At 54.8% G+C, this 27,067-nt stretch overlaps 1 protein-coding gene across 1 annotated transcript in view; it reads right to left on the bottom strand.

Annotated features, from left to right (window-relative positions):
• Positions 1-5,608: 5,608 nt before the first annotated feature.
• Positions 5,609-27,067, bottom strand: part of KIAA0040 (KIAA0040 ortholog) — a 28,101-nt gene continuing 6,642 nt past the window's right edge. Inside the window, exon 2 of the mRNA XM_059674315.1 lies at positions 5,609-8,768. Within this exon, the coding sequence (XP_059530298.1) occupies positions 8,364-8,663 (300 nt within the window). The 5' untranslated portion in view covers positions 8,664-8,768 and the 3' untranslated portion in view covers positions 5,609-8,363. The remainder of the gene's footprint in view (positions 8,769-27,067) is intronic.

Genomic DNA, 27,067 nt, shown 5'->3' with positions numbered 1-27,067 from the left:
CTTTAAGTCATTTGCCTCTTGATAACTGGTTGCTCCCAAAGTCTCTTTCCTGGGACTCCTGCTCAAGGCCCAGCCTCCCTCCCTTCCCCACCCACCCACCCTGCTGGGAAAATTTTAAGGTTGTGCCCAGTGGTGTGGCTCAGCCCTGGGGTTTTTCAGAAAGTGCTCAGCGTCCAAGGCTTGTTGTCGGAACAGACACACGGTCAGATCCTTTCGGCTTATTTTCCTATCTCTTTGGAAGGTTTTTCTGTAGGGAAATCAGTGACCATTGAAGTAAGTCAAATTCCTCTTCAAGAAGAAAATACTAATAAACCACCTGATTTAAAACATTTGCCTTGTGTTCTTTTCGCCACAGAAGTGGGCTTGAATTCTAAATTTAACCCAAGTGTGAGTGAAGGCACAGTCTGTGCACTTTAGTGGGATAGGGTTGGCTGTGGTCTCTTACTTGCATGATGGCAAATAATGGTATTTGGAAGCAGGAGGAGAGAGTGGGCAGGAGGACAAATGTCCCCTAAAAGCTGTAGTCTCCCTCCAGGACAAGGGTGTCCTTTATTGCCTCAGTTTCTCCCGGGTTTAACCTGTACTTTTGGAACTTTTTTTTAAATCAGCCTTTAAAATTTTACCCGACACACACACACACACACACACACACACAAACACACAAACACATACACACACATTGAGCAATGCCATGGTCACTGCTAGATCTCACGGTGGGTGGTCTGAGTGACAGTTCCAGAGCTGGGGCTGATCATTAAAAAATGCCCCACGTTGTTCTTTGACTCAAGAATTTAAGTGTCTGCCTGCTTCATACCAGGGGGGTCAGAGGTCCTTGCACTGATGGAGTGCATGCTGTCATTCATTCATTCATTCGTTTGTTCAGCACACTGAGTAAGCCTCGGGGTGTGCCAGCCCTCCTCTAGGCACTGCTGACCGTCACGTGACCAGCTCTGGCAGCTCCCACTCTGGGGCTGGAATGGGCTTCTGGGTAAACCTCTTCAGAGGGTCACACTCTTAGAGTCAGGTCATAGCCACTGGGGACAAACCAAAGAAAACCACAGCCTTCCTAGGCTGCCAGCCAGGCCCCAGGCAGAAGCAGCGCACTCATTTGATAAAGTCTCCAAGCCATCGCCTATTTCATGTAGGACACTACACAGCCCCTGCCCACAGCTCGGTGGGGACAGGCCTGGGACACCATGACAGTGGGCAGTGAGGTGGGGAGAGCGAGGTGACAGGGATATGGACTGGATGCTGCCAGGGGGAGGAGGGGGGAGGGGGGCTGGAGGGGGAGAGGGTTGCGGGCAGGGAAAGCGTCATGGGAGTGATGGGAGAGGATCTGTGGGGATGCCCCTGAGTTTGCTGGGAGACAGGAGAGGCCTGGGAGGAGGCAGGGCACCCGGGAAAGGGAAGTCTGGTGACAAAGACGGGAGGGTGGAGGGTGGTAAGTTTGAGGGAGGAAGTGGTCTCTGGGTGAGGGGAGGAGTGCTTGGTGCAGGGCCAAGCGGGAGAGGTGGGCAGGGACTCTGGTCTGGGCCACGGTTCTGGCTCCCGCTCTCCATCAGAATCAGCTGGAGCTGCTGTTCCCAGGTCCGGCTGGGCCCTTGGCGCCTGCGCATTTAAAGCGCTGGGAGGCGGGGAGGGGGGTCCGGATAAAGGGCAGCGGCTCACAGCGGAGGGGCTGTGCACTAGGCCTGTGCCAGGAGGCGTGGGACAGGGGGGCTCAGACCGCAGAGCTCTTCAGGAGGGAGGGTGAGAGGGTGTGAGGGCCAGGGTGGCGAAGGCACGGAGGGTCCTTCCCTGGCAGTTCAGAGCTGGTGTGGACAGTGGCGTCTGCTGGAATGGAGGCCCGGAGTTTGTTTGTCAGACGACAAGCGCTCTGCTTTTACGTGGAGAGCTCTCAGGGATTCGAGGATCATTAAAGCCAGAAACCGCTGAAGGGGCGGGAGAAAGACAAGCCTGAAGGGGCGGCCTGGAAGGAAAAGGACCAGGTGTTGTGTGCGAAGAGAGGCCCCCGACAGGGAGAAACGCAAATGGACGTACGGCGTGGCAGAAGGGAAAACAAGTGTAAATAATGAAAAGCTCCTGGCGAAACGTAGTCGTCTGCTGAAGTCCTGCGTGGAAAATCGTCCGGGTCGTTCCCGTAAGCCGGTCCAGGGCGCTGGAGAGGAGCCGGAGGAGCGCGGGTCAATGGGGCCAGGGCCCGCGGCCGAGCAGGAGGCGCGCGGTGGCCAGCCCGGCCAGCAGGTGGCAGTGTCGCCCCGCTCCACCGCCACGTCCTCTCCTCTGTAAAGGTGAGTTCTGGGGAGTCCCCACTTTTCTTCCTTCCTGGATAGCATGGTCTTGAGAGTCGCCTGTGGGTCCAGCCTGTGCTTGGTGGTTGTGGAGGCAGCGTGGCTGCTGGACGAAGGGTACCTGGGAAATGCCTTGGAGAGATTGCCTCGTGAGCCTGGACTCCTCCCGGACCTGGCCTACCGGGCTGGTGGCGAGACAGGGGCTGGGGGCTCTCAGCTTGATGAAAGGCAAGGGGGGCACCCCCTAAAGGGGTTTCTGGCAGTTCCTAATATGCAAATAACTCCACTTCCCAAGGTCCTTCTGGCTGTGGGTACTTCCTACGGGCACTGAGAATGGGCTGTTTCGATTCCAGTGTTACGTGGGGAAGTTAGGTTCCCAGGCCAGCCCACAGAAGCCTGTTTATGCTTTATTACAGCAAATCGCAGGGCACTGAGAAGGCAAGGACTAGAAAACAAAGGTTTTGGGGTGTTGTGATTTAAATAAGAGAAGGTAACAGAACGGAATGAAAATGCTTCTCCATGTTGGTAGGTGAAGACAATTAGCTTTAATCAGAGAGCGCTAACGAGAAAGATGCGGCTTGATGTGGAACCTCTAAAGGAGACATCTGAGTCCTTTGTTGCACCAGGTGCGCCTGCAGGTGAACATGCAGGAGCCCAAACCAGCACATGGCAGGGCCCTGGGGGAGGCGTTCGAGGCTCTGCTCCGTTCCAGGTCTGGGGAGCTGTGTGCCTCCTCTGGGCCTCGTTTCTTCATTTGTAAAACGGCACCATCCCTGGTTTACACCCTGCATTGGTCGCCGCAGGGATCAAATGGGATCCCGGGATGCTCTGTGTGTTATACAGTAGGCGGGAGGGGGGCGGGGGAGACCGGATCGTCCGTCTCCATAACTTCATTCAAAATGTTTGGTTTTCCTCGATGGAGGTGTCTCTCCAGCCAGCCCTAAGGTCTCCAGGCCATGAATAGCCAGCAATGGGATTATCATGGTTCACTAATGGAAGAAAGAGAAAGAGCAGCATGAGAAACAGAGGCTATTAAAGGTGAAGGAGAATCTGTGCATTTAGGAACCGATTTCCTTGGGGAATGTAGGAATTGAGCTCTAAGTAATGGAAGACAGGAACAGATAAGGCATGGGGGACGCCTGCCAGGGCAGCATTTCCCAAACAGTGTTCCTTGGAACCCTTGCTCCTCCAGGTGTGCTAAAAGAGGAGGTTTCATGGTCCAATCTGCTTGGGAAGACTGAGTTCAGCAGGGTGACACCTGTTTCTATTATCGAACCTGTTAGACGCTAATGTGATCCACGTGTGCAGATCTCAAGCAGCGGGATAGTCGCATATCTGACCATAGCATTTGTTTGTTTTCTGAGTATCTAGATCAGGGGTCTTCAAACTATGGCCCACATGCAAATACAAATATTGTATTTGTTCCCGTTTTGTTTTTTTACTTCAAAATAAGATATGTGCAGTGTGCATAGGAATTTGTTCATAGTTTTTTTTAAAACTATAGTCTGGCCCTCCAACGGTCTGAGGTACAGTGAACTGGCCCCCTGTTTAAAAAGTTTGAGGACTCCTGATCTAGATAATCAAATGTAATTCAGAGACTACACTAGCATTTACGTAGAGCGGTGATTTTCAACTGGTGTGCTGCAACAATTTTAAAAATATGCAATACCTGACTAGTCAGGACACTGACCTTTTCCCCGTAGATTGGCAAATAAAAAAATGACAACAGCCCACACAACAATGGTGCTCTGGTGTGCCCGGCACAGGGTAAAAAACATCAAAAATGTTCACGGAATAACCATGGCCACCCTGAGTGACGTGGCCTAGGTATTTGAAAACATCTCTTTGAACCTAAGACAGAGACCAAAAGCTGTGTTGAAGTGACTATTTCAGTCTTGTAATCCTGCGACTTTGAATTTGGTAATAATACTGGGGTCAAAGGCCCAGGAGCCAGCACAGGGGGTTCCTGTGAGTTGAGAGTTGTGGCATTGTCCAAGCCCATATCCACCCCAAGGTCCGGGCCAAGGCTGGGCAGGTGGAGCTGATGGTCTCCCCTCAGGTGTCGGCAGCTGGAAGGGATTGGGAGGGAGTCCTGGGGAAGTCCCGGAATCTGTGGGGATGGGCAGGGGACAGGAACCCACCCGAACTCCAGACACGCCCCTGCCGTGGGGCCAGGCAGAGGCCTTCCTTCCTCAGCCCTTGCTGATGGCCAGTGTGTTGATCCCGACCCCCACGAGCTTCTGGACCCTGCTGTCCAGGGTGGTAGCCACTGGCCGCAGGTGGCCGCTGAGTGATTGGAACCTGGCGGGTGTAACTGGGCGCCTGCACCTTTACTGCCATTCAGGCGGACAGTGTAGATATGGGACTAGACCAGCCGTGGGCAAACTACGGCCCGCGGGCAGGCCCGTTTGAAATGAATAAAACTATTGAGAAAAAAAGACCGTACCCTTTTATGTAATGATGTTTACTTTGAATTTATATTAGTTCACACAAACACTCCATCCATGCTTTTGTTCCGGCCCTCCGGTCCAGTTTAAGAACCCATTGTGGCCCTCGAGTCAAAAAGTTTGCCCACCCCTGGGCTAGTCCATCGTTCCTGGTCCTGGTGCACAGCCCTGTGCTAGCCGGTTTGACGACCAGCTTAGCATCACTGAAGGAGGGATCAGGAGCATCTAAGCCAGTGGTTCTCAACCTTCTGGCCCTTTAAATACAGTTCCTCATGTTGTGACCCAACCATAAAATTATTCTCGGTGCTACTTCATGACTGTCATGTTGCTACTGTTATGAATCGTCATGTAAATATCTGATATGCAGGATGGTCTTAGGTGACCCCTGTGAAAGGATCGTTCGACCGCCAAAGGGGTCGCGACCCACAGGTTGAGAACCGCTGAATTCTAAGCCATTGCATTTCGTATGAGGCAAAGCTATGGCCAACTCGGAAAAAGACGGATATTTATACGCACATACACGTGTCTCTCTAGGATTTTGATTTCTCCCCTTCCCAGGACCTGAGTGGACTCATGAGTCTGTTATTGTGTGGTTTGTGCTGTTTTCCCCTTTTTCCTTGAGGAAGACATTGCCCAGCCCCCTGTAGGGAGCCTCTCTAGGTGCTGCCCGGGCGCCTCTGACGCCTGGACCCCAGGCAGCTGCTCTGCAGGGCAGGGGCTGAGGGGGGTGGGGACAGTGCCCAGAGGGAGTCCCTGCATCCGTCAGTCCATCTGTCATTCATGAGTGAGTGACGTCTGGGAGAGAGAGGTCGTATCGAATGTCAAGAAAGGAACTGTCTGGCTCCAGCAAGGAAGGAGGCCAGGCAGGGCTTTTATTTTCTAAAGTATTTTATTAAATCAGTTTTTCTGTTGATGTGTTTGAATTTTTCAGAAAAAAAAAATACAAATACTGTACAATTTGGACCACTATGTTCTTCTTGAAAGGGCGACTACCCTTTCTCCATAGCCTTCCCTCCCCCCAAGAAACAGGAGAGCGAATCCCTGGAGAGCAGCAGCAGCAGGGGAAGACCTGCTCTGACAGGGGCCGTGCTGGCTGGAGCTGGGTACACATCGAGGGGCTCCCCAGGCCTTTGCTGGGGGAGGACGCCCCTTCCTTACTCCCTCGTTGTCCTTCATTAGCTTAAAACCCCCCGAGAGGGGCCAGGCAGGCTCCCCTCAGAGGCACCCCTGTTGCCAGAGGCAGCTCTGGGACAGAGGCTGGGAAGGAAAGGAGCGAAAATGGAGATGAAGGAAGGGATGGAACCAGGACAAGAGGGGATGGAGATGAGAGAGAGAGAGAGAGAGAGAGAGAGAGAGAGAGAGAGAGAGAGAGATGATGCCGCCCCTGGCACTGTTGTAGGTACCCCAGGGAGGGTCATGGGGGAGGCTGGGTGGGGAAAAGAGAGGCCTCGCTCAGGGCTTGGGTGTCCTGGGTCTGAGGCTTTGGAAGCAGCTGAGAGGTGTGTCCTGGTGTTTCGTGGCCGGAGCTGGAGCAGATGCACTAGATTAGGAGACAGCAGGGCCCTGCACCTGGAGATGGAGGCCTTGTCATGGAGGTGACAAACACTGCTCTCTTAATTCAGATGAGCAGCCAGTTGCCACGGCAACCATGTTCCCGGTGATCTGCTCTCTGGGATCATATCTAACACCAGCCTCAGCCGCCAGCCCCCCGCGTCTGCCCAACTCATCCATCCAGGGGACTGCGAGGCACAGACGGGAAGGCCGGCGTCCTGGGCAGCGGGAGACGTGGGGAGGTGACTAGCCGTCCTGCGATGGCCTATGGACAGTCAGCTGCTCTGACAGGCTCTCCCTGTGGCACAGGGGCAGGGAATCAGAAGGTGTAGCTTCTCTGGTCACAGGGGTTTAGGAGCCAGGGCCTGAGTGCCTGGGGGACTTGGGGCCTCGTAGGGGGAGGGGGTGACCATTGCTGGTTCCACAGTGTATGCAACTGAACTCGGCGTCCCAGATCACTGTGAGGAGACCTGGGACCCATGGCAGGCACCACCCAGCGTCCGCTCTGCACAGGCCTGGAGCACACCTGGGGGGCAGGTGAGAACCTGGTGGCCCACGTGCGCCGATAGAGCACTGTTAGCGCAATCGCACAGCATTTCGTTTCTGCTGCTATAAGTACCGTAGTTTAGCTACACTGTTAATTAAATGGCAATTGCACACCATTTGGGACCACCTCTGAGGGTTGCAAATGAATTTGGACAGCACAGCCTGCTCTCAGGAATTACCCACCATTGCAACACGGTCACAATCCAGTCCAAATACCAACCAGCTCATCAGACACGTGGATTACCTCGGCCTCCCAACTTCAGCCTGGTGGGGAGACACGCTCCTCAGCTCACCGTGGACCTGGTTCGTATGTCCTCACGGACCTCGGGGCCCACGTGCCAACCCACCCCCTGGGTCTGCAGAATTCAACACCCACTCCACCCTCGCAGCGATGGGGGCTCACTTAGGCCACTTGGGGGAACTGGCGAGGTATTCCAGCTTACCCTTAACGTCCTCACATACCCAACAGCGTCCACAGACAGTTATGAGTACCCACTGTGCGCAAGGCACTTGCCTGAGCTTCAAGATAAATATTAATAAACCTCTATATAGCTTCATCCTGCTTTCGCTTCAAGTCTGAATCTCCCGCATCCCACCCTCAGCACGCCACCCGTCGCTTCCAGTGTGCCTTCTGCGAGGCTGTGCCGGCGATGTCTTCACTCCTTCCCCACTGAAAGCCTCTGGCTCCGGGGGGTGCCCAGCTCAGGTGGGGCATCTCCTTCCACCTCTGCGTTGCACAGGACGGTGCACCGGGTGGAGTGGGCCGAGCAGCCTGTTACCTGGTTCCCATAGCTCCCTAGGAGCCACACCCAGAGCTGCCGTCCTGTGTGGAGGAGCCTTCCTGAGGGGCTCTGCGTGGAGCGTCTCAACGAGGGGTCTTGGACCCCGTTCAACACCGACCGGTGGTGATGAGGACCTTGCGAGACCATAGCTTCCGATGAATTCGGATCCATTGCACTTTAAACTTGCCCTCCTCGGGGAGGGGCCAGGAGCACGGGAGCTGGAGGGTCTGCATCAACAACAGCGAAGGGCACTGTGCCGGGTGCTGAGGCGTCCGAGGATGAGGATTCGCAGCAGGAGGGTTTGTGGGGAGCGGAGTAGGAAGCACACATCTGTAACCTGAGTAGTACATGGAACAGGTATGGAGTTTGTAACCTTGCAGGGTCGTGTAATTGTGCACTTGCGCCCGAATCTGGCCAGGCCCTCCTATGAGATGGTTTTGCGAGAGCAGATACTGTGCTGCGTGTGTGGGGTGTGCATGGTGAGCCCAGGTGGCTATGGATACGTGTTCCCTGTGCTTTGGCGTATGGACTGTGCCGGAAGTAGGTGGGGGGCACGCCTGAACCTGGAGCAGAGAGCGTTGCTATTGGACACATAGCTGCCCAGCCAGTGCCCACGCATTGTCCCCGTGCTCCCTGGGGGTGCCCTCCCTGGGGACACTCAGTCTGAGGTTTGCTCCTTGGCTGAGAAGTTCCTCTGTGGACACGTGTGTGACGCTCCAGGCCCCGTGTGTCGGTGGAAGGCCCCACTAGACCGGCAGCGATGGCCTCTTCTCCATCTGCAGGAGCTTGGGCTGGGCGGAGATCCAGAGGTCTTCTTCGCCCTTCTTCCTCTTCCTCTTCTTCTTCTTCCCCGGGCCGTGCTCCGGCTGCTGGCCCTTGCCCGGCCGGCTCCAGCAGCAGTAGCAGCAGACGAAGACCAGGGTGAGGAGCACTAGCAGCGGCAGCGCCAGCACCACGCCCAGGCAGACGCTGTTGAAGAGGCCCTCCTGGTGCTTGGTCAGGATGGTGTCCCAGATGTCACTGAAGAAGGAGCTGAACTTCTCCATGGTGCTCAGCTCGTCGCCACGTCCTGGGCTCGCGGGGACACAGCCTCGCTCACTCGTGACGGATTCCCCTTCGGGCGGAGGGTCTGGGCATGCCACAGAGAGCACCTGGAGAGAGAGAAACAGACCACTCAGGAAACGTGCAGTGGAACGCCCTCCTGTTTTTAATAACACCATCGATTTTAGGCTTAAGGGGAGGAACTGCAGATTTCCAGACTTCACTGGAATCCTACAGAGGCTCCATAAACAAGACATATGCATGCATTTAGTCAATAGGTAGTCGTGCATTCTCACCATGCATACATGCTGCTATTGGGCGTAGGATGTAAAAATCGATAGGCTATCAGTCCAGGCATGCAGGGGATGCTCAGCGATTGTGGGACAAAGGGATCGTGTGCACGGTCAGTGTTCTGAGGGCCCCTGAGAGCTGCTCTCAATCTCTCCTCCACCGCAGCTCACACTGTGACCTTCCATGAGCACAGCTCGCCATTTCCAGCACACACGAGAGCTGAGGCACAAGAGGCCATGCCGATGTCCGGCTGCCTGTCAGAGGGGACTACGAGGTCGTGGGTCCCATCCAGCCTCACTCCAGCCTTCTTACTGCCCCTTCCTGCTCCGAGCCCCCAGCCCTGTCCTCGCATCCCACTCCTGTGTCTGACGGGACTCACCATGCTTGGGGGCCCATCTGCTGGTCCTTCCTCTCCCTCATCACCCTGTCTGCTTCCTGGCCCTCGCCGAGTATTCCCACAATCCTTCCCAGCCTGCCCCCTTTCTTTCCAGTGGAAAAGGGGTCTTGACAGTCGCTCAGCGATGGCACTAGGGAACAGGGATGGGGTCCCTGGACCCTCCCTACTCCTGCCCTGAGCTCAGCTCACAGCTGGGTCTTTCTGGTTGCTTGTCTGGGCTGGCCCCTCTTCCTCCGGCACTCCTCCCCCTCTCCCTCTCTCCCCCTCTCCCCATGCATCTTAGCCATCAGCACTCAGGTGTAAGGTCTTCGAGGCTCCTTGAGTTCCGGAATCCTCAGGTCCTTGTGTCCAAGTGAGATGTGGAGGACAGGCATGATTCGAGGAAATGCAAGAGGCTTCTTGGTGCACAACATTGCCCAGGACCAAAGACCGCACTTGATCGTAGCCCAGAGGCCGAGAAGCGATGGGACCCCAAATCAGAGTCACTGGTTTTCAGGCTGAAGACCCAGCCAACCCTCTCACCTAAACATGAAGGATCTGGGGCCTGGAGTGGGGAGGTGACATGTCTGAGGACCCACAGTTGTGACAAACACCCAGACCCCTGGACAATGGGTCCAGCACTCCCAAGGCTGCCGAGCCAGCGAAAGAACTGAGGAGGAGGATGTTACCTTGTGCTTGCTTTTCGTCTGATACTTTCTTAATGGCCTTCGCGTGAATTACAGCTTTTAAGTGAGCAACAGGATGGCGCATTGTCAATGTGGGGAAGCGAGGGGGACGTGGCCCAGAATCATTGTTTCATTGTTTCGTGCACTGGAGCAGGGCCAGTGGCTGCAGCTGGGCCATCATGTGCCACATGGTGCCCTGGGGTTGTCCTCGGGGTCTGTGTCCTTGGGTCAGTCACAGGCCCTATAAGTGTCCCACGTACCCAGGGCTCCGTGTCCTTCAGAGCCTGCATGACCTCAGTCCTGGTGTGCTGGCCGGTGGCCCCACACCCTCATGGTACATCTTATGCAGTTGTATAAATGGGCTCCTGGCACTGTGCCGTCTGGCCCCTGGGAGGCAGTGAGACTATAAGTTGGCATGTATCACTTTACACCTGCTGGTCATTTAGTCTAGTCTTTCCCCAGGCCTCTAGCCCAGGACATGGTGCTGGCCTGGCTGATTCTGGGAAATTTGTCTCCTGATGCCCCAGGGCGAGCCCTTCACTGGTGTTGCTCTGGCCTCCTCTTCCTTTGTGTGGAATTAACCCGTTTTTGGCAAGTAGCCCAGGATGCTCAGAATCTTACGCTACTTGGCTACTCCCCAGACTGACGTAAACGTTTATGTTGGTCTGTCCTGGACAAAGGCAAAGAGAGTGACTTCCTGTTGTTAGATACTTTACAAATGCTTGAAAGACTTACAACAAAAACCAGGCCCTTCCCAAGTGAAGGTTTATAGAAAGCACAGGCCGCCCAGACAAACTCCACAGGCAACAAAGGGAAGCATTCTGAGATGTCACAGCCCCTCGGGGGCCTGGGAACACTGCCTGGGTCTGCCCACAGGCCACCAAGCCCCGTGGTCTTGACAGAGGAAAACCTCCACGGCCACCCACTGCCTCGCTCCTCACACCCCTCGCCTCCTCCCTTGGCCAAGGCTTTTGCTGTGACCTCAGCCTTGGACGGGCCAGTAGGTTTCGCTGCTCTGTTGTGGGGAGACCTGGGTACTTTTCTCTGCTTTGATCTTACCCACGAGCTTTCCTGGGACCAGGTGCTCTTCGCACTGCATTTGTGTGGTTCAAATTAGACACCAACCTCCACGTGTTGACAGTTTTCATGAAGGTAGAGCCACTTGGGGAGGACCTTGTAGGTGGGTAGGCTCTTGACGGAGAAGCGTGGGTGAAAAAGATGCTCACAGGCTCCGGGCAGGGACTTAGACCTGGGCAGGAGTGCAGGGGCCTCCTGGTGCTCCCGTGGGCAGAGAGGAGGTCTGGGGGTTGTGGCCGGGTCCCCAGGGCCTTCTTAGGGTGCGTGTTACTTCGGGGGCTTTGTAACGGGAGGCAGATGTTGTGATCAGAGCTGCCCTTCAGGAAAAGATGACGGGATCTGAAAAACTCTGGGAAATGCTTTGAGAGAGTTCTCTGTGCGTTTAACAGACATTTCGTGAGCACCTAATACAGTGGTTCTCAACCTTGGCTGCACATTAGAATCACCTGGGAATCTTTTTAAAATCCTGATTTCTGGGTCTCATCCTCCAGAAATTCTGTTTCTTTGTGACTAATGTTGTGGCCCCACCCCATAACAAAGAAACAGAATTTCCGGAGGATGAGGCCCAGAAATCAGGATTTTAAAAAGATTCCCAGGTGATTCTAATGTGCAGCCAAGGTTGAGAACCACTGACCTAATATATGCCACACGTTGCGTTAGGTGTCGGGGATTCAGTAATGAGGGACAAAGGTAATGGGGTCTGCTATCACGGAGCCTCGTACGTTCCGCTCACTGAGGGATCGTGCCATACAGGCCAAATCGAATCAGCAAATTCCAACTTAGGCTGCTTCGCTGGCTAAACTAGAAGCATGAATTTGAATTATGTGTTTGTCCCAATGTCCCAGGCCCTCCTACCCCTCCCAACCTTTGTCTCAAACTCATCCGTCCCATGGCACCTAAAATAGCCTTTGAATAAATAGATTTCTCTTCAAGCTTAAAGCTAAGTCAGTAATTCCCGTCTGGATTCCTAAAGGTACTGATTTGTGCCGGCTCCCCACACAGCCAAAGAGAGTATTCATTACCACGCGGGAACCCAGTCCGGGCGAAATGCGACTAAAAGGTTTTCTTTATACTTTTTACTCTCAGAACTCTTTTCTAGGCCCCCAGGCTACTCGCTAGGCTCGGCTAATCCGCAGCGTTTGATTAGCATTTATGAGCCTCGCACGGAGAGCATTCCCTGAACGATCAAAGGTGTCCTTGGGGGCGTGAGTTAATGTCAGAGCATCGGCAGACTGTTCTGCAAAAGGAGCCGGGCTTTGGGCCTCGGACGGCGCTCTGGGAAGCCATCCTGTTGTGTCTCCTCGTGTCGCTGCCACTGAGACGGGTCCTCTGTCCTGGACAAACCAAAGTGGGTGCCACCCAACCTGGGTCGTTCGGTTGTGATTGTGGGGATTGTCGCCCTGTGTTTCCATTTAGTCCCCAAATGTCGGAAACACAGGGCGACGATGCGTTTATTGTGCTTTTTTCCAGACGAACAATCGGACCCCTGGCTTCTCCTGAAAGGACCGTGTGGCTGAGCCCAGCGGCAGCGGCAGCGAGTGGGGTGGCCGTGTGGCGACGCAGGCCCGCAGGTAGGCGGCCCCGCCAAGGGGCCTCTAAGCCATGTGGCTGTGGGCTGTCAGAGCCGCCAGGGAACAAGGAGGGGACTAATCCACTGTGTTTGTGAAGAACACTCCCCTAAGGGGTGAGATGGAGAGATGGTTACCGGTGTCCGTGTCTGGGGATGGCACCGGGAGGGGGGAGGGTGGGAGGCAGGGGGGTCAAGGGCTGGACAAGGTGTTCTCTGGAGGATGCGGGGGGGGGGGGGACGGGGAGGAGGTACGTGAGGCGGTGTCCCTGGCTGTGTTCTGCTTGCGTCCTCCAGCCCTGGTCTGGCCAGGTCGTCGAGGCTGGTGCATTTCTTTTCTCTCAGTGGGGAATCACATCGAACAGTCTGTGCCGTCTCCCCACCATCTGTCCTTGGTGTCTCCCCTGCCTGCCCACACCGTGCCCCTGCTCCCCAAACCGCGGTGCAGTCCTTGCAAGACCCCGGTGGGGAACCTCAGTCTGTGGATAACGCTGCTGCTCTGGGTGTGTTTTCTCGATGGTTCTCGCCTGGCTCTCCTGACGTGCTCAGGGGCCCTCTAACTGATGGAAGTGCCGTTTTGTACAGAAATTGTCGCACCCCAGCAAGTAACCTGCGTGTGGATGATCAGGTTTATCACTGAAACCCGGCCCTGGGCATGGTGACATCGATGCCTGTGCTCTCCCCAATTTAAGTAACTGCTGCCCGTGACCCATGGGCGCCTCTCCCCCCGGAGTGTGCACACGTGGCGCAGGAAGTAGGTCTAGTTCCCTCCCAGTCACTGTGATCGTGATGGTTGCCATTTTGAACAAAAGCACAAGCTCATCGATGTAGACTGACCAGAACACCGTGATTATTAGCAGAATGAAATGTCGCTGGGTCCCGTGGGCGTGGCGAGCTGGGAGAGGCACAGGTGCGTCAGGTCGCTGGGTCCCCGCCCTGCTGAGGAGGAACAGGGGCCAAAGCGGCTGTGACTGGCCGGACACACAATGGCGATCGGTGGAGTGGGGGCCAGAACCGGTGTTTTCCGACTCCTGGCACCTCCTCCTGCCAGGTCTTCCCACAGGAGTCCTTAAAAATGGGCCCGGAGGCTGTGCCCACCTTCCTCTCCCTGGGCGCAGGCTGGACTGCTCCCCAAGCCCCCACACATCACCGCGGGTCCGGTGACAGAGTTCTGGCCCAGGGAACGGGTTCTCATGTTTTCGCTCAGCTTGCTCATTGGCTGGTGACAGGCAAAGGGCCATGGGGAGGACTCCGGGCCCTTGAATGACTGTGGAGCACAGCGCCCCCTGCTGACCACAGTCAAGAGTGGGATGAGTGAGAAGCAAACCTTGGTTGGGTGCGGCCGCTGAGGGAAGGGGCCTTTGCTCCCGCAGGTAGCCTGTGCTGACCGGTAACACGCCACGCTGGTCATGACTGTGACAACGATGCGATGATTCAGCAACTCCCCTCCAGCGCCTGATCCAACAGGGGTTAGCCAAGTGCTCCGGTGCCGTGCGGGGACCCCATTTCCCGGGTTCGAGTCCTGACTGCTCCTCACTGGCTGTCGCGCCGGGCGGGTCAGCTAACCTCTGTGTGGGGCTCCGTTGGCTCCTCTGTGAGGTGGAGTTGATAACCGGTTGTTGTGACAAGTCAGTGAGTCCGTGGACGTGGTGCCTCTTGGAGCCAAGGCTGGCGATAACCAAACAAACAGGGAGGAAGAGGTGCCACGATCCTTAGCTGACAATGCTTAGAGCTTGGGACGGCCCGGGTCCTGGCGGTGGTTACGTAGGCCTCCTTCAAGCGAAGGCGCTGTCTCTCTCTGTACAGAGATGCTTTCTAATCATCTGTTTTCAAAGAGACCGTTTCAGGATGAAAACATGGACATCACTCAGAGCAGCGTCCTGAGTGACGGTCTCTTCGCCCTCTCTCCGTGAACCCACATTCCGGGCAGAGTCGGACCCGTCTTCTCTCCCCCCCACCCCCAACCTCACCCCAGTGGCCTTTGGTCTCTGCGAATGCACCTCATGAGCCCTGAGTCTATGGATACAGCCCTGAATGACAGATGCGGCAAGGCTGCTACCTTCTGCAGGGAGAAGGGAGGTGACAAACAGTGACAGACCGAGAGATGTGCTCAGGGCTGCGCAGGAAGTAGTTGGTGTGGCCCCGAGGAGGGGACTTGGCACTGAGGTCTGAGGGGTGACAAGGATCCAGAGGGCACAGGGCACAGGGAATGGCCGTCGGGGCAGAGACCGCGGGGCAAAGGCTCCCAGGTGGGAAGGAGGTCGCCAAGCGCAAGTGCACTGGAGCCGGGAGCCCTGAAGGCGCCACGGGCTCTCCTTCCGCCAGGCAGCTCTGGGGTGGGGGTGGGGGTGGGGATGAGGGTGGGGTGGGAAGGAGAGAGGGGGTCCTTGGATGTCAGGAGCCCCTTTCATCTGTCTGAGCCTCGGTGTGGCTCTGGCTTCCTCCCTCCAGCTCCTCTTTCTAAAGCCTCAGTGACCGTGGTCCTCTCGGCCTCCTTTGGCTCCTCGTTGCTCAGATGATACCACAGATCTCTCGTGATCGGGTCCTGTCACCCCAGCCTCGTCTCCCACCACCGCTATCGCCCCACTTCCCTCAAGTTCTCCCAGACACCCCTGCTTTCTCCCGCCGTGAGCTTCGCACACGCTGTTCCGTCGCCTGGAAGGCTTTTCCACCTACTCCCCTCGTCCCGCTCAGAGGTCCTGTCCCCAACCCTCCCCAGATGGACTGCCTTCTCTTCTGAGCTCTGAGTCAGTACCTACCAGGGCCTTTATCTGATTGTATTAAAGTTGTTTCCTTTAAAAGCAGGAAAGAGCACGGGTCTCACACACACATTCCTTGTGGGCTCGCGTCTCTCATGCTCGTGCGAGCTCCTAACTAGCAGCGATCCACTCGGCCGTGGGACTTACAGCTCGCTCTGTGCCTGCCACACACTTGGGGCCTAAACGTGATGTGACGAGGGAGTGAATTCTTTCTAGGCTTGGACTAAGCCGAGGACTGGGTGCGTGTCCTTGGTCCCCCCCCCCTCGCCCCCTCCGTTATGGGTCAAACTGTGTCCCCCACAATTTACATTGTACAGGGCGTGGGAAGTCCTGAGCCCAGGACCTCACAATGGGGCCTGCTTTGGCCACAGCGTGTTTGCAGACGCCCTTGGTGAAGAAGAGGCCACACGGGCCAAGGGGGCCCATCATGTAATGTGCCTGGTGTCCTTCCGAGAAGGGAGTTTGGACACGGAGAGGGGCGTGCACAGAGGGAGACAGTGGGAAGTGACACTGAGAAGGTGGCACTTACAGGAGAGGGGCCTGGAACGAATCTTCCATCCCGAGCTTCACTAGGAACCTGCCCTACCAACACTCCGAGTTTGTAGTTCTAGCCCCCAGACCCGGGAGACGATGTTTCTGTTGCTGAAGCCCCCAGCTTGTGGTACGTTGTCAGGGCAGCCCCAGGAAAGTAGTGATACACCCTTCTGCTTCACCCCCACTCCACCCCATTGGCTGGACCCAGCAGCTCTACCTCCAAAACCCATGCATCCTAAATCTATCCATCTCTCCATCCATGGCCAGGTCACTGTGCCTCATCCGATCACTGTGACACCCTCCCAACGAGCCTCTGGTTCCCCTGGTCCCTCTAAAGCCTGCCTTCCCCCCACGAACCAGATCGCGTCACTCCCCACGCCCTGCACCTCCACTCACTCCCATTCCCCCATGGCTTCCCAATGCCATACAGTGAAACCTGAACTCCCCGCTGTACCCCATCATCTGGCCCTGCCTCCTTCTCCAATCTCATCTACCCTTTCTCACCCCCCACACCCTGGATACACCTACTCCAGGCCTGTCCACCCCCAGGACCTTGTGTGTCCCTGGTACATTAGCTCTCAGATCTTGGCGTGCGTGACCACTCCTTGCATTCGGAGCTCAGCTCAAATGCATTTCTGCTGAGATGTAACCTCAACTGTTACCCCATCAAGCCCCCTCTCCAGTCAACACCCCAGGCCTGTCTTGCTGCCCTTGTGGCAGGAACTTCCCGTTCACGTGTCCTGTCTCGTCACTGTAGGCTACAAATCACTGACTGCCTTCCTGTGCTGGAACATGAGTGCGGTGAGGACAGGGCGCTGGCCTGGCTCATTGTGTTTGGATGCCCAGAGTCTGAACTAAGGAATGAAGTCATGCCAGTTAAAGGGCCTCCAAGAAAAGGGATCTTGAATAAATGTTCATGGGTCAACCCCGGTCATTGGGGCAAGAGCAGGGGCAACGAAGGTTATAGGACAACGACCATCAGCCACGTCTCTTGACTAGACACTGATGACAGTTACTCACCGTTTAGCCCACAGGCCAGCCAGGCCCTCCAGCCAAGTAACTCTTTTCAGGAGGAAATAATGATCGAGAAAATTCCCTATCGCTGAGAGCAGCAGGGAGTGTGTGTGGGGGTGCCTTTATCAGTGCCCAAATCATCGCCTGCCTTCCTACAAAGGGCTCATTGTCGCTGGGACTTTCTGATAACAAGGGATCCTTTCCTAATTACTATTATATGCTCTGTCTCAGGTTCAGAAAGGAAAAGGAAAATGCTCCATTCATTTCACTCCAGGTTCAAATAAGTCAGTCTTTCAGTCAATCAAGGATTAATTAAACTGTGCTAGGAAGTTCAGGGGAGGCAAAAGACACCCTCTCTCTACTCAGAGATGATACCAGGGAAAGAGAGAACAATTTAAGAACCTGGGCTTCCTCTGACTTCCGGTGAGGGAGGGCCAAGGCAGTGATGGTGAACCTATGACACTCATTTTTTTGGTTGATTTTTCTTTGTTAAATGGCATTTAAATATATAAAATAAATATCAAAAATATAAGTCTTTGTTTTACTATGGTTGCAAATATCAAAAAATTTCTATATGTGACACGGCACCAGAGTTAAGTTAGGGTTTTTCAAAATGCTGACACTCCGAGCTCGAAAGGCTCGCCATCACTGGCCAAGGGTCTCCAGCCACTTTATCTCCGTTCCTCTTCACATCCTCTTCTCTCTTCTCATCCCTAATTACATGGTCTCCACAGGGTCCATGCGAATAATTAGTCTTTTTCAGGCACCCTTTGGATTTGACACTAGAAGTCACGTGTGAGTCTCTGAGAATCCCAACTATGCGGAATTCAATCAAATACCGTTCCTATCTCCAGCCCATTAGCAAGGCAACGACTTCCTCATATTTCCGTCCCTGAGATGATCAAGGAAATGTTCTGGTGTTTCTTCGTCTGAACAGAAAACTTGTGGTCAGGAATGTGGTCTCCCCCACTAACAGAGTGTGGAGTCTGGGAAACATTCACTTAAGCACTTTTTCCAGTTTTCTCTCCTGTAAATAGACATTAGCGCATTTCTCAGAGGGTTAATTTCATCCACTGTGCTACATCAGTTTTTAAAATCCTTACCCATGGATATGTTTATTGATTTGAGAGAGAGAGAGGAAGGGAGAGAGACACACACATCGACTGGTTGCCTCAGTATGCACCCCAACCAGGGATCAAACCCACAACCTAGATATGTGCCCTGACTAGGAGTCAAACCCGCAACCTATTTGGTGTACGGGGTGATGTTCCAACCAACTGAGCCACCCAGTGTGCTGCATCATTTTAGCCTCAATACCTAGCACAGTGCCTGATAGGTTGGTAATATAGATATTTGTTGAATGGATAGATGGGTGAATGAATGAATGAATGAATGAATGAATGAGGGAATGAATGAGTGGGTAAATGAATAAGGGAATGAATGCCTTATTGGGAAGAATAAAATAAATCATGTGTGTGAAGCATGCAGCTTAAGTATACCTCATACAGTGGGTGCCTTAAAATTGCCTTGACAATGATATAACACTATCTTTGTTATTATACTACTCTCTATCCATTTAAAAAACTATTTCGTTGTGACCAGAGTTTGATCCATTTTTCACTAAGCTGGTGTAAACAGTGAGTCAGCCACCTCCCCGGGAATCAGGGCAGACAACTGGCTGTTGCTCCGCCTTCTTGCTCTTTCCATTCATCCCCAGCCACGCCGCCCTCTTCTGCCCTCCTGACCTCCAGGACCCAGTTTCTGAGGGGCGCCTTGTTTGTCCATCACTATCATCTTTCTCCTCTTCATTTCAGCGAGAATGCTCACTTGTTTTCCTTTGGCTGGCCTCTGTTGACATAGATACCTCAGGAGGCCAAAGCCTCAAAACAGGGGGTTGGCAAAATGTCCTATCACTTTCCCCAGGAACAGAGGGTGATCTGTTGAGTCAAACAGCTGCCATTTGCTGCGTTCTTACTAAGAGTGCAACTCGGTGTGTGGTATCCAGGTTAGACATGTGTGGCCTCATTCAGCAACTCAGGAGGTGGGCCTCTGTAGTCCCATTACACAGATGGGAAAACTGAGGCTATCAGAGATTAAGTGCTTTGCCGAGGCTACTCGGCTGCTAAAGTTCATAAGACGTTTGACTATAGTCCTATCTGAGTCTCAAGATCCTGCTGTAACCACCATCCTCAGGAGGCCCCCTTGTCTTCCAGGATGAGGGGGTGTTCACCCATTGCCCCCCATCCTGCAGTTTAGAGCCTGCACCTGATGGATATACTCTTGATTAACTAAGATACCCCTGAGCCTTCAAGCAGCTCACATTTTCATAGGACCAAACATGGAAGAAGAGACGTTCAGAACAATACCACATATGACAGTGGGGATTAGGGATTATATTCACCTCATGGGCACCTTTAATTTTTTTCCTCTTCTGATTTCATAGGAAGTTCTCAACCTTTAGCTCATCCTGAAATTTGGCCACGCTAACCTCCCACGGGGCCAAGATCGGCTGGAGCTTTCGAAGGGCCGATGTTCCCCCCGTCGCACACCCTGGTCCCCCTGCCTGCTTCACCGGTCCTGTCAGCTGCCTGGTCCCTGCAGGCAGTTCAAGCTTGCGTTCCTTGCACTGTCCACTCCCGCTGGAGAGGGGCCACATCACCTATTCTGGGTGCTGTTCTGTGTAGGGGACAGCCCCCCAGGAGGCTTGACACAGAGAAACGGAAAAGGCAAAGGCAGCCTCACTTTCCAGTGTCACCTCCAGCTGGATGGCCTGATGCTGGTCTTTGTCTTTGGCTGATGGGATGAGGAGGGGCGTTTGCAAGAGGAATGAATAGCTATCAGAACACCCCAGGACAGCACAGGAGGGTGGAGGGGGGCGCCATGGAAGGAACAGTCAGCGAGGAGGCAGAGGACCCAGTTCTCGTCTCCCTTCAGTTGTCCTCCAAGCACCTGACCTTGGCCAGGTCTGTCCGGCTTTCTGAACTATGAAGCTATTCACCCGCCCAGATATTTTTTCTCAAGATTGTTGTAAAGACCGCACAAGGCGCATGTGTGAAAAGGACATCGGGAAGGGAAATTGCCGCCTAAATGCAAGGTAGTGGCCTGGTAGAGGATGCTATTAAAAAGCTGAATTAAAGCTCAAGTGAGAACCCTGGGCGGCTCTTAGGGGCGCAGCCCGCCACCCGCCTGACCCCTCCCCTCCCCTCCCGTTCCCCCTGGTCCTTTATGAATCGGCACCATTATCAGCTCCGTTTCCAATTTGGGGAATTTGTGGGCACACGCCGTGACACCACTCGCACCTGCCTTGGCCGTCTGTGTCTTTCTGATCCGACCACATCCTGGTGTTTGGGCTAATAAAACCCGTAGCCATGGTTACAGTGAAATACCTTGGCCACACAGCTCTCATTTTTACTTCTCAGACCTACTTGGTTAAGAGGGTGGAGCCAGTGTCTGTGGGTGCGGTGGGTGCCCAGGTGGGTTTATTTTTGGAGACGGTGAGCCGAGGCTCTGAGGTCATCTCTGAGTGAAGTGGGTGGGAGGGGTGGGGCCTTCTCCGCTCCACAAATAAATGGGGAGGCTCCGGAACTGAGGGCCAGGTCTGCACGCGTCATATCCTCTTGGAGGTAAAGAGTGTTTTTGGAAAAAGCAAGAAGACAACAGGGCACTTGTGTGATCCCGGGTCTCCCACTCAGGTGGTAATTAAAAAATAGGCCTTCAACTTGAAGTTGCACAATTCCCTTTAATATTGCAGAAGGGAACTCGGAGTTCTGCAAACTTTGCAGCAATAACCGAATGGCTGCTTCGTTTTTCTCGGTGGTGGCCGGGGAGAGGTTGGTAGGCTGGAATACTTGAAAACTAATGGGGTGGCGAAAATATACAATTATGCAACTCAACAGCAATGCAGATACGGGTTTATTTTCCTTCCCATTTCCTCCCTTCATTGAATGTTAACAGAAGTTCAGGACAATTAAAAACCCAGAGCTGCCGTGCTGTAATATTAAGGCTCAAAATGTAAAGGCCAAACCATAGAGGGAGCGGGCAGAAATATCCTGGTCCGGCCATGGCTCAGCGATGCCCAGTGGCACAGTGTGGAGTCCCCAGACCTGGCTGCCCTCCCCCAAGCAGACGGGCTGTGCAGAGGAGCTGGTGTGGCTGGAGATGAGCTTCACTTCCTGTCTGCTCCAGTTTAAATCTGCATCCCTCATGTCCAGTGCAGGCTTTTACAGTGCGACAAGTAATTGTGCTGAACGCAGAGCACCTGTGCGAGTGCCCTGAAGGCTTGACCGAGCACCCGCTCTGGCCAGCAGCCCTGGTGTAGACGGCGTTTCCTGTCTCACCTGGCGCGGCTTTAGGTGCCCACCTCTCCTAGCTGCCCCTGCCCAGCTCCCGAACAGAGAAACTCTGGAATGGCCATTGGCTTCACCCCTTCCCTGATCCCCTCGGTTCGCCAGACCTCACCCCCAAACGCCTTCCTCTCTCCCTGAAACGTGTGCAAATAAGCCATTTGGGAGAATGGACAGAAGAAACTGCGGGGGCGGGGGGTGCACCCAGATACTAACGTGTACGCACATGCAAACTAGTACACAGCTCACACCCTCTCCTCAGCCTCGACCCCTCACCCTGCCCCCCCATCTCTCTTCCATCCTTGCCTAGAGACCCCAAAGCTTTATGAAGACTTTCTGGAAAGCTCCTGGACCCCTGGGAGGGGGGATGAAGCAGGGAAACGTAGGCCTTGTCTGATCTCCCCGCAGGGCGGCCTCATGCCTGGCTGCCTGCAGGCTTGGGGCCAGCCTCTAGCTTTATCTCCCACTAGCAGCTCAGAATACATTATTATTATTTTTTATCAGACTAACTTGACGAACTGGGACATTGGGTGGGAACATTTTGATAGAGCAACCGGTCTGAACGGTGGCTCTGCCTCGGCCGGTCAGAGGCAGGGGCGGTCCTGGGGATGGGTGTCGGCTCGGCCCAGTCACAGGCAGGGACAGGTGTCCTGGTGGGGCCTGAGTGGGGGAGAGCCTGTGGGAGCCCAGCTCTGCTCTGACGCCGTCTGGTTGTGTGTGTGCAGGCTCCTGCAGGAGGTCACAGGAGCTGAGGGCTTGGCTTGACGACCGCGAGCAGGGGAGGCTCAGAGACTGTGATCTCCGAAGCCGGCTCAGATTCTCACCTGTGAGCTGCATGTGTCCTTGGCAAAGGCCTTCAGTTGCCTTGGGCCTCGGTTTCTCCCTCCCCAAATGGGGAAAAAGTCAGGACAGATAGCCGAGAAAGTGACCGCAGTGTGGCCTGGATGGAAGGGAAGGGCTGTGGCTTAAGGTCTGATCACACGCACCAGCTTCAGAGCAAACCAGCCGTGGACGCTGTGAAAGCGGACGTGCCTGCGAGTGTGCGCTTGGCCGGTAGGAACTGGGCTGCTGTTTGAAGTCATAACGGGGGATTGCAGACAGGAATCGGGCGTGGCAGAACACACGCAGTTCTGCAGGTGGCAAAGCGGCCTGAAGATCTTGGGAAACGAGCTCCCATGAGAGTCCAGATGGACAGATGGATGGCACCCCACCCCGCCTGGCGGCTTTCACCTGGCTGTGTAGTGGCGCTGGGCAACCTAGACCCTCCACGCACCAGGTGACCCGTGACCGGGGTCCCCCAGGGCTGGCCGAGCACGGAGCATGTCCCCCTGCTGAGCCAGTTCTGAGAAGCACATTCCATCCCCTGCCCTGAGGCGTGGGGCCCAGCGCTGTCTGTGGTTAACCCTGATGACCCCGATGACTCCGAGGTGGGGAGGTTTGTATGGAGTGGGTGCGAGTCTCCACACACACACAAAAATAATGCTGCAGGCATATTCTTTGTATCTAAGAAGCTAATAGTAAGAATCACAATTATTTGCATCGATAAAATGTGCCATTTGAGTTATTTTTCCTGAAGTTTGCACATGGGTTTTTATTTCAAGACAGGAAGTGCTAGTAACGAACCTACTATGTGACCAGGGTGGTGCAGAGGGAGGACCAGGCGGTGTGGGAGCCGGTTCCTTCCAAGGACTGTTTCTTAATGAAGCTCAGGGCGCTCCTGCCAGGTGCCGGGCAAGTCCCGGAGCCCCCGGGCCCCAGCTTCCTCATCTCTAAGATGGGAAGACGAGAAGCCCACCGACTCCATCACCACCCAGTGTTGTGAGAGCCGGACGATAGCATCATAGAGTCCTTTACAAACTGAAAGTGCCCTTTCCATTTCCAAACATAACAACAGCAATTAGAGGCGAAAGTGAATATCAGAAAATCCAAAGTGCATGCACCGTGAGAAAGGAGAAGGCTCAGTGTTGGCTTGGGTTCTGGGGGGAGGGGCGTGGAGGAGATGGAGGTTGTGCTGGACCCTGTGCGACCGTCATCACCTGGAGGGCTGGACACTTGGAGGAAGTTGGGGTGCAATGGATAGGAAGGGCTGCCAAGAGCAGAGTGTGGGACTGGGTGGCAGGGCAGAAACCCTCCGAGGAAGAGAGGGGGGTGCGGGGGGAGAGGTGAGTGGTTCAGGCAAGGCTGGTGAGATACAGACTGTGAAGGCCGCACACAGGTTTGCTGGGATGGGCCCCAGGGAGGCCCCGGAAGTTGGGGAGCAGGGGACATAGTAGGGTCAGTGTGTCAGACCTGATCTCTCTGGTCAGCCAAAGAACGCCTTGGCCAGAGCTGGGGACTGCGCAGGGTTAATCACAAATATTACAATTAAAAAAACCTTTTATTAATAGCCTACTTTCTCCCTCAGGCAAAATCTGATTAGGAACTGAAATGAAATATCACCAAAGCAATCAGAAAGAAACTGCTATTTATCTCCTGCTCCCCTGGGATCGGGGGGAGGGAGGTTAAAAACTCCGAAGTAATGGCTTCCCCAGGCTCCGCTGACACGGGTGGGCTTGCCTGGTTCATCTGTGAGTGGGGAAGGTGCCGTCAGGGACCTGCGCTTGTAACTCATCTTAATTTTTCAAAGGCTCTGCAAACATTTCTTCCCGGGTCCACGTCCTGCGGGCAGGGAGGGGTTTCTCACGGGATAAGCCGAAGAGCAGGGTGTTCGATATGTCAGTTTGTAACAGCAGCGCTGCCCGCGGCAGGCGGGACCCGAGCCTCCGGTGTCCCAGGGGGATGCTCTCACAGGAGACCGAGCACACGGGGCCCGGCCCCTCTGCAGGCCACAGGCCTTCCGTTTCTCAGGCTCCCTGGGTCCTCTCTTGTTTGGGGCCCCCCACAGGCTTCTTTATCTGGAACCCCCAGTGCTCCCCAATCCCACCCGAACCTCCTTTCACGTGAGTCTCGGCTGAACTACAGTTCCCCTTGGGAAACCTTCCATGACCTCACGGAGGGGAGAGCCCCGCCCTGTGCCCCTCACAACAGCCCCCACCCTGCCTTAGGCTCCTTGTTTATTCCGTCGTCTTAGAGTCTATTCCCTTCACGGCATCCCCACCACCTGGGCCGTGTTTACTCGTGGGAAGTATCTGGGAATGAATGAATGAACGTGTCTCTAGAGGAGGAAACGAGGCTCCCGAAGTGAGGCAGCCCAGGTCTCACAGCCAGTCAGGACCACGCGACAACTCCTCCCCAGACACCCCGCGTCTCTTCACTGCCGTGCAGTGTTCCTGGCTCCCACGCAGCTCTGGTCAGACAGACGGTCCCAGGGACAATGCATCCACCCAGTGGCACTTCATTATCTGGTTGGAGACTCTTACGGCCTGGGCTCCGGTGCCAGAGAGTCTTGGGCATCTGAGTGCAGGCGCACCCTGCCGGCCTCTCTTGGTGACGGGCTGCTTCTGACTCTCTGGTGAGGATGTCAGTGCCAAGGTCAGAGGTGACCGAGGCGTGACCGGACACCCAAGATCGCTGGCCTCAAATAGAGGGGCCTCAGGATGCCACTTGAAAGTGAGGCTACGATGTGTTGTTGGAGAGCCCCCCGACTGGCTGTGTTCCTGACATTTCCGCGTTAGGAACTGACATTCCATTTGGTATTTTCTGATTGCTGAGCTGAGTAGAGTCCACGTGTGTGGAGCGCTCAGCATCTCGCTGCCTCAATTACTGCAGAAGGCTCTCCTGTGTTTTTCCCAGAGGGAGGCACGCTCTGCTGGCGTTTCCTTCCTTCCCTGAGCCTGGGTTGTTGGTACGATTGAGGCCGAAGGGGCCAAGAGCTGCCACGTCTGCCGTCTGCAGTCCAGCTGCACAGTCCGGTGCACAGGTGTTGAGCACCCAGTGTGCACGAGGACGGGGCCCTCCTCTGTTGTCGAAGGCCCTCCGGGGCCTGCTGCACCTGCCCACTACCTGGCCGGATTCCTACGTGAACCACAGATACAGACTGTGCTTTTTGTGGGGAGATGGATGAGCACAGGAAACGGACGAGAGCGCAGGGCTAGTTAAGCATCCCAAGGGAAGCGCGGACAGACGGGGATGGGAGCAGCAAGGAGGCAGCTGTCACGCCAGCGGGGATCTGGGCCGGGTGCAGGAGGGTGCGGTCCGAGTTGGATGACTCAGTGCAGGCGGAGGGGATGACGGGTTCCAGGTTGCTCAAGAAAGCAGAGCTGGCCCCCAGGAGTCCATCACGGGTGCCAGATCTGGAGGTTTCCAAACGCCCACCGTTACCACGGCGACACTTCCACAGCTCCCTCCAGCCACCGGCTCTGACCCATGGACTCCTGGGCAGCCTGGCCGCAGGCTGGAGGGCCCCTCCTCTGTGGCCTGGGAGAAGGGCTGCTGGGACCATTTTCCCCTCCATGCTGCCTTCCCAGGGCCCGGGGACAGAGCTGCGGGTGGCCGATGGTGTGCTGGGCATGAGGTCCTTACGGGGTGTTTTACATGTTTGGCTATGAAAGCAATTATGTAAGAAACCTCGAGTGGATAGGGAGTAGTCAGCCTCCTTCTTCCCCGACTTGAAACACATTTGATCCCTCTGTATGTTCTTAAGTTTGGTGATAATCCTGATTTTAAATCTGGGGTCACAAAGGCAACCAAGCTGGTTCTAGTTGGCTCTAGTTCTTTCTCTTCCTCTCCCTGTGCCCCCCGCCCCGCCCCCGCCGTCCCCCTCCTCTGCATACTCAGTTAGCCTACCCGTGCAGCAATACTGCTAACACTCAGCACAGGTTGCTAGAAAAGAGGTTATTTCCCCAAGAGGGGCAAACCTGTATCACAGGTTGCAAACTGGAAGCCTGTGAGGCCGATGTGACCAGTGAATGGGTTTTGTTTCTTCTACAGCTTTCCCGATTCTTAGCACACGCTCCCTGCATTCCCACCCCACAGCCTGGGTTAAGGCCTGTCTCCCCCGCCCCACCCCACCCCACCCCCCAATTCACTAGCTGTCTGACTATCTCCTTTCCCTGATCCCTGGGCCACGCCGGTTTTGAGAAAGTGTGTGAGTTGAAATTGAGGTCCCAGGCATTGGAGTCACATGCCCGTGTGACAGGGGCTGGAAGTTCCATCTGCACTAGCACGAGGTTATGAACCCCTGTTTAATGGGCAGCTGCTATGTACCAGATACCGTGTGCACTGGGAATACAACAGACCGGCGGCACCAGGGGACAGCTGGGGGAGTCACATCTTACCAAGGGTCACCAAGCTTTATAAGTAAAATACTACTGGAGCCGGGGGAAGGACACTTAGCTCTTGGAAGAGACCTCGGTTCCCTCATCTGTAAAACAGGGACAATAGTTGAGCTGTCGTGAGGGTTAAATGAGAGGAAGGAGGTGAAGCGGTCACTACAGTGGCCGGCACACGTACATACAGTGCTCCATAAAGGTTGCTGCTGTTAGCTCTTGCTTCCTACCGAGTATTTTCTGTTAAGCATCCAAATAACTCTACCTCTAGGACAAGAGGCAATATCTTTCAGTAATTTGTAAGATCAAAGGCGACGAATAAGGGAGGAGGCACAGAAAAGCACGCCACTTAATATGCATATTATCTTCTAGAAAGGAACGTGAATTGATAAGCATGTTGATAAGAAAGTGGGGGAAGGGAAAAGAGTCTGGCGGCTCCTCAAAAAGTTAAACTAAAAATTACCATCTGATCCAGCAATTCCACTCCTCGGTATGTGCCCAAAGCAACTGAAAGCAAGCACTCAGAAGCAAGTCCTTGCACACCCATATTCACAG

This window comes from Myotis daubentonii, chromosome 18 (assembly GCF_963259705.1).
Source record: "Myotis daubentonii chromosome 18, mMyoDau2.1, whole genome shotgun sequence".
Classification (NCBI taxonomy): Eukaryota; Metazoa; Chordata; class Mammalia; order Chiroptera; family Vespertilionidae; genus Myotis; species Myotis daubentonii.
The sequence above is the reverse complement of the archived record's forward strand: the minus strand, read 5'-3'. Positions and strand labels throughout refer to the sequence as shown.